Genomic DNA, 7,785 nt, shown 5'->3' on the forward strand with positions numbered 1-7,785 from the left:
GACTAGCTTTACATTTATATTGATCTTTCTGTCTATTGGCTGTTTGTATCCAAATGACTCATCTCAGCTTTATTTATACCAGCCTTTAAAAACCATGATCTAGTGATAAATGTGTTGTTTGTCCGCACGTTTGCCTCACCTGGCGATATCATTGGGTGGCGTGACACTAACATGGCAGTCATCTCCTCCTGGGATGCTTAATTCAATGAGCAACTAATTTCTGAGAAATGTGGCCATTCAGCTCTTCTAACTAGTCTTTCACCAAGTCCCCTGTTGTCACTGTGAAGGTCCCCCTCCAGTTTCACATTGCTGCTTTGTAAGCGGTCTGTGCACTTATTGTGCCAATCATCACATTCTTACTCTTCAACACCAACATTACAAACATGGCAGCTCCTAATCAACTATAGGCTACCTGCGAGCTACTTAGTCTGAAGTATAGTATGCTGTTTATACTCTATTCAGCACTGAAACACAGCTACCCAACAAAAGGTCCCATTATTATTAAAACCTGGACATAGTACTCACCATTCAAGGGTCTAAAATTTATATCTTCTTCATTCTCCGTATAAAGAGACCACGATCGAAAGAGAAGATATGTAGCACCCATTGTTTTATACAGATCTGAATGTGCTAACTGCCCCAGGAAAATGGCTCACCTCATAGAATGCAACTCATTTTGGCTTTATGATTTGGAGTGACTCATCCTCCCAAATAAACCACCTTTGCTCCAGCAATGACTCAGGTTCATAGTCCAGCTGTGAACTCACAAACAGGACTGGTGAGCTGATATCACAGCCAATCACTGCTTTTGTATGAGCCTACATCAGCAAGTTATACCGGAAGTGAACATTAGAAAGGAATAAAATATTCAAATAAATAAAAAGACAAGTACAAAACACTGGGAAATAAAACGATGGGCATTTTATTTAAATTCAACCGTACTCTCACAAATCATCAGCCTCTTGTTTTAAACACACAAAAATACAAACATCCACTTAAAATGATTTAGTTCACAAAGCCAGGTCAAATGTCACTTCTGTTTGAAACCTCCTCCTCTGACTCACAAAGCTGTCAATAATCAGTAATATTGGTGTACAAGTCACACGATACAAGGTACTCGAAACAAAGAAAACCGTGATATGATCTCACTGCTCGATTTTCATTTCATGACATTTCCTGAAACATTAAAAAGAAAAAAAAAAGAGAGAAGGCCTCACAGCTAGTTAGAGAAAAACAGTAAAATGACTTCAACAGCAGAAACTAAATGGTACACAGAGCAAATGTTCCTGTTGAGCGACAGGACGACGACACAGAGCGCTTCGCCCTCTTCAGAATGCATTTTACGAACATGGGCGGTACATTCAAAGCTTTGGCAATAAGGCAAATCAAATATGAATCCACGATCAACTGCGAAATGTCACTGAGAAAACAACACGTAGACGTCATCCTCAAACATCATCTTTACAGCTGATCTGTCCGGACACCCGAGACACAGACTCTAAATCTCACAGAGGTTAAATAAAGTTTAAATAAAATCTTAAAAAGGTATTAAAATCATATAAACACTGGGAAAAAGTTGTAAAAAATAACACTGAATGTGATGCTAAATGTTGCCTTTTTCTCCCCGTGTGCAGACAGTCGTTGCTAAAACCTACTATGAGATATTTTTGGCCACTTTAGGGCAGCAGAAACACTCACAGGGAGGTGAGAAAATTAAGGAAAAACCAACAAAGTGATTTTTATCTTTTACACCAAAAGTAACACGTTTAAAAAGACTTTTTAAAACACGGACATAGCAGCTAAAGCAAGCTGACTGAATACTTTACCGCTGCCAATAATAGTGACTTTACCCTCATTGTGCTGACGCCACAGACCTGGAGTTACATCTGGAGTAAGCCCAAAGGGTGGCACTGCGCCGTTTCCTACAGACTGTCGTGGACCATCTCCGACGATCGGGACTTTCTGAGACATCTGGGCTCCTTCATTACCTACGACTGGACCGCAGCAGTCAGCCATCGCAGCGAGACTGAAGGTGCTGCTGCCAGCCGTCATGTAGAAAGTTAAAAATCGACAGAAGTCAGAGCCGATAAAACTCACAGCTGCTACAGTCCAACTCCCGAATAAATGCTCCCATTGCACTCGAAAGCCAAACGTTAGTGGGTGTTTTGACCCGTGTAAACAGTGCTTTAGAAGCGCTGGTGAACCGCCAGAAAAGATGTGATTCACCAGCATTTTAGTCCTTATTAAACCATTCACTGACCCACACCATACATCCTCCCAACGGGATGAAAAAGCTTCAACTGGGATAAACATGGCACTCGGGGCCACTTTGTATTGATTTGATCTGACCTTTGCTAATCATGGCATAACAGAGCGAACGCATACTTTGACTGGGGGGGTGGGGGCGTCACCCCATCTGGATCATCACATTTTAAGCTTATAAAAAGTGTGAAACTGTTGGCAGAACAGTTAGAAAAAGCAACATTTATTCGGGGCCGTCTCTTTCTAATCTTGTGGAAACTTAAAGACACGATTAAATTTACTATATCTGGCAAACAGCTTCTACTATACGCCAAGTATAGGGTCTAAAAAAATATTTTTCAGCATCTCGATATAAAATTCCTTTCCCTCCTGTGCAATGTTACAATATTTCTAATAACTCATAAGCAGATGCATCCAAAATCAGCTGAGATTTGGGGGAACGAACTGCATCCAGCCGTGAAATCACACCCAAAAAAAAAAACGGTGTAGTGGGAGGGGTTGAGCCCCACATCGCTCTGCAATCATACGGCAGTTTGTCGTAAAACAGAAACTAAAGCCAAAGAAACACATTTTTTTTCTTACAGAAGCCACAAAACAGAAAAGCTAAAAGAAATATGGCACTCGCCTACAGAAGCTTAGTTTAGTTTCACAGACGTGTGTTTGGATTTTTCTTCTTCGTTTCTCCTTCAGATATTTTACTGGAACAACTAAACTCACAACACTACATCTGAAAGCTTTAAAGATTGTAAGGACCTTCTGCTTACCTCTGATGACGGAAATAAAGCGTAAAAAGAGAAAAATAAACAAGATGAACAAGTTAGTCAGAAGAACGGAGGAGGTGCCGAGTATCTAGCCATCTGACAAAATATTAAAAACATGTTATTTCATTCACATGAATGCATTTCTGTTAACAGCAATAACTACAACAGATTTTTTTTTTTTTTTTTTTTTTTCTTTTGGTCAAACCGGATCGTTCATCAATCCTGGTCGCTGATATCAAAGCTTACGTCCTGAACGAAGACTGTCTCTTCCGTATCGTCTCCGTGCTTGATGGGTATGGACCCGGCCAGTTCGGCCTCCCTTTCCGCCCCAGCAGCAGAGAAATCGCTCTCTGCTTTTGAGTGGTTGGGCGGCGTGCTGTCGAGCTGCGATTGGCTGCTGGCTTTGCTTTTGTTGACCGAGCCTTTGGGGCGGCCTCTTTTCCTCTGCGCGCCAGCTTCACTTTTTACAGTACTCGGGGGACGGCCTCTCTTTCTCCGAGGTTCCTCATTGGGGTTTTGTGTTGTGGATGGAGCGGTTGGCAAACTCTTGCGTAAGTGGGCGCCTTTTTTAGACTCTGACTTGCGGGGCCGACCGCGGCCTCTGCGAGGCGCCGGAGGAGCTCCCTCTGGAGGTTCAACGCGAGGGTATTTCCTGGGCCTTCCCAGCGGCTTCCACACTTTTGGCTTCTTCAGCTCCTCAGGTGATGGCAGAGGGTATTTCCTTGGTCTTCCCCTCTTGGCTGGTTGTTGTCGTGGTCGACCGCGCTTCCTTCCATTTGCAGGGAGACTCTGTACTTTCCGAGGCCGTCCTACCTTACCGTGCCCCTTATATGCAGGGGGCTTCTTATTCAAAGAGCCTTTCGGACGACCTCTTCCCCTCTTTACCGGCTGGGAGCCATCTGCAGTCAGTTTTTGTTGTTCGCCGCTCCTCTGTTCAATACTTTTCCTAGGCCTTCCCCTTCCTCTCCGAGTGCCGTTCGATGCATCCTGAGTCGTCTCCCGGCTTCTTTCTCGTCTCTGTGAGTTTTGGCCTTCAACAGCTTCTGCCTCCCCCTCGCTTCTCACCCCTCTGTCCATCCTGGGTTTCTTATTGAGAGAACCCTTCGGTCGACCTCTTTTCCGAGGAGTTACTGAGCTGCCCTCTTCGTCCTCTCCACTTGTTAAACTTCCTGACTTACGCTTCGTCGATCCTTTTGGACGACCTCTTTTGGGCGCATCGGTGCCTCCGTTCAGTAAATCCTCAGAAGCAGCCTTCCTAACCAGGACAGATTTTTTTGGCCTGCCTCTTTTCCGAGGAGAGTTTTCTGTTGTTGAACTGTCTTCATTGCTGCTCTGACTCTTGGACCCTTTGGGCCTTCCTCTACCTCTATGAGTTTGCGCAGACCCATCAGCAGGGTCGTCTCCTGACCCTTGCTGCTCTGTGCGTTTTGCGTCCGAGAGTCTCGGACGTCCTCTTCCCCTCCGGGGCTGCGCAGACTCACCGTTGGAATTAGCTGAAACCAGCTTTGTCAGCTTAATGTCTGTGACACAAACCTTCAGCTTCTTAGAGCCCTGCGGCCTCCCCCTTCCCCTTTTAACTGGACTGTTTTTGGATTCGCCTGCGCTGGTCTCTCCTTCATTGTTCACAGCATCTCCTTGTTCTGTCTCTGCCATCGTAGTTTCCTCCTCCATACTGCTGCCTTCAGCTTGAAGCCCTCTGTGAGTTCGCACCTGTTCATTGATCAAAGAAAAGTGAAAAAATACTTTAATCAATAAGGAGAGATGTGCCAGTTAGTGCTGACATGTCATTCCTTAAGATCCAGTGTCATATAACTGGAGCTGCTTCTCTTGAATATTCATTACAGTAGATTAAATATTATATTACAGCAAATGCCCCGCGAGTATTTCTAAATATCTAATAAAAAACAATCTACACATTTACCATATTGTTCTCTTATATTAATAGCTGAACACTTTAATTCACAGCCTCTTATTGGGATTGATGAAGTCCACCTTAAAAAAGGCTTTCTACCTGTAGAGGGCAATGTTTGGTTATTTACAAGCTGACCCATGAATTAATAATTCAAACAGGTAGGAAGGTCGTAAATTCATGAAACATTAATGAACGTTTTAACACCCTAAAGTCTAATCAATTTCAGAAACAGCACTGGAGATAATGTATGATCACAGGCTGATACCCCCTCCGGTGTGAATAACTCTTGAAATATTTAGTCATGCAGTGAATTTGTTTTCAGTCTCACAAAAATAACTTCAGCTGTCAAGTTTCTTCAAGTCAGATGTAGGTCTGTATTGTCGTGTCCAGTCCACTTAAAGTAGCACAGTTTGATCCCAACAATCATGTAACCTAAGAGGGAATAGCCTAACGCCTCCAATTATCGCATTATTTATCCTTATTAAACCATTTATACACAGAACAGACTCTGACGCACAAAGTATAACACCCACATAAACAAGAAGATAAAAGATACGGAACAGAAAAGATTCTTCTAATTATAGAAAGGATGAACAAATAAATATATATATAAATATGTCCATGAGAAGATTTTGGATGTTTGGATGCGCCAACGTTCCCCAGGTAAGATAACTGATTTCTGGAGCCATTAAGAAGAGTGAATTATTAGAACCAAACTTTGCTTTCTCACATAAACTTTACAAACTACAAGCCGGGTCAGAAAATGTGTCGTTTTGGACTTGAGCCTGTTGTCACTAATGTGACAGAAGTGTTAAAGCTCTAGCATGTGTGATGTGGTAACGTTTACCAGCTACATTACACACATCTTGGAACGTCTTGTTCGCTTGTCAATGTTTTTCATTCACCGTTATTTGCGTTGTAACAGAATACCCGTCAGCTGCTGTGCGGTTCTGGTTCGTTCTGCCACTCACTGAACAAACTGCGGTCAAAGTAGTCAACATCTAAGTCTTCATTTCTTGTTGGTGATGCAGGGCTATGAGGTCTCTATGCGTTTAACGCAGACGAGCAGCACGACAAACAGATAATATTCACAATCGTTGGAGGCATTTTTGCAAAAAAAAAAAAAAAAAAAAAGTGCTTAAAGGTCCTAAATCTAACTGGCTGCAGTAGCAAGCGTGAGTCTTGATGCAGTTTGTTGGCATTAATCAGGAAGGAGCCGAATCAAATCAATGCAAGTATCTTGGTGGTTTGGCAGATATATTTTGACCACCCGCCTACGCATTAAAAATGGGTGGGAAATGCTGTTATTATACCATTTATTATATAAAATAAAACACTGCTACGTAGAGCAGCTTTACTGGCAAGTATCCTCCATCTTCCCAGCAGCTTGGCAAACTTTACATTAGCTTATTAAGCTGAAAGGTCACCAGAACACACACTAACAGTCCGTTATATAGCTTATGACCGGAAGCACTTACAGGCTGTATTTTTTCAATTCAAACTGGGTATTAAAGTTCAAAGTCTCCCCGCGTTCAAGTAAATGTTTGCGGCAGGAGTTGCAGCAAACCGAATAAGCTCTGCTTAGTCCCAAAAAATGAGAAATGCATCATTTTGTACCATCTGTGCTGGGAAATGGCAGTGGCACACGGCAGAGCAGTTAGGAGGGTGAACCTACAATGTTTTGAGAATAAAATACAACGGATCAAATGTTGAGTGGGCAGAGCCAAATCCATTTAACAGAAATGCCTAAATGCTTCACAACAACCAATGTCAGCTTAAGAAATAACTGCTACCGTGAACTGTTGATGTTATAGACCATCTGTAATTACATTAGTAGAATCACAGGCACAAACAGACTTCTCGGATTTTATGATGCATCTTACAGCATATCGTTTCAGTCAGCGTTATGGTTAACTGAATTGATTGAATTATTATTTATGAGCCAGCTGAAAACGATTGAACGACGCCCTCTGCAGGCATAACGACACTTTTAAGGTGGCCCGTAAAATCTCAACAAGACAAGTTCCCAGTCGTTGTCTACAGACGGGTACCGACGGGTACCGAGCGGCTATGTCTATTTTCTGGACTACAATCTTGCAACGGCGGGAAAGTGCACCAACATTCAAGTGCTGAGGAGTCACATCAATACCAAGCACAATTAACATCGTTGAATGCAAATCAGATATTCAGACATTTTATATCTTTAGGAGGCATCTTTTCAATTTAAAAAAAAAATAGCAGCTTGTCTGAAAAAAAACCTTAAGACTTCATGCGTTGTTGTTTGAAACTGAATCATAATGCACTTATTTATATTAAGGGCCTAAAATAATTGCCGTGACTATGAACCAGATTGTCCTCCAGGTAATAGTCAGCTTCAAACTCGACAGCGATGGATAGAGTAAGTAGCAAGGTGAAGATGATTTAAAAAAATAACCGCTACCGAAAGCGTGCGTATCTCACCTGAAAGTAACCCCCTGTAAGATTTTTGTTTAATTTTTCATAAAATATTGATTCAGTAGACGTACCGTAAAGTGAAAGTGCGCGTTTATTGTTGCTGAGATGGCTGTTCAAATTTGCGACCGCTTCCGGTCGTCCGTGATGTTTTGGAGGCTCTGAAGGAACCTACAGCGCAGACTTTCAGTTCCACCTGAGCGACACACACTCTGCGCTCTGAATTGTGTAACTTGTTGTATTTTCTGTCGCATTTTCTTTCAGGTATTATAAAACGCCATCTTCTAACATAATTTACTGCCTTCCTCACCCGGTTTCGTTCCCCCAAACGCCCTTTGGAAATTGTATTTTGTCATCTCGATTTGATCTTAGTTCAATAAAACATAAATTTATTTCCTT

General features: G+C 42.4%; 1 protein-coding gene across 1 annotated transcript; it reads right to left on the minus strand.

The window, feature by feature from the left end:
* Positions 1-899: 899 nt before the first annotated feature.
* Positions 900-7,543, minus strand: LOC142367814 (uncharacterized). The gene is made up of 2 exons (XM_075449832.1): positions 7,461-7,543; positions 900-4,733 (listed from the first exon to the last, which is right to left on the minus strand). Exon 2 carries the CDS (start codon positions 4,692-4,694, stop codon positions 3,240-3,242), a length of 1,455 nt encoding a protein of 484 aa, XP_075305947.1. The 5' UTR covers positions 4,695-4,733; positions 7,461-7,543; the 3' UTR covers positions 900-3,239.
* Between the last annotated feature and the right edge of the window lie 242 nt (positions 7,544-7,785).

This window comes from Odontesthes bonariensis, chromosome 18, assembly GCF_027942865.1.
Source record: "Odontesthes bonariensis isolate fOdoBon6 chromosome 18, fOdoBon6.hap1, whole genome shotgun sequence".
Taxonomy (NCBI): Eukaryota; Metazoa; Chordata; class Actinopteri; order Atheriniformes; family Atherinopsidae; genus Odontesthes; species Odontesthes bonariensis.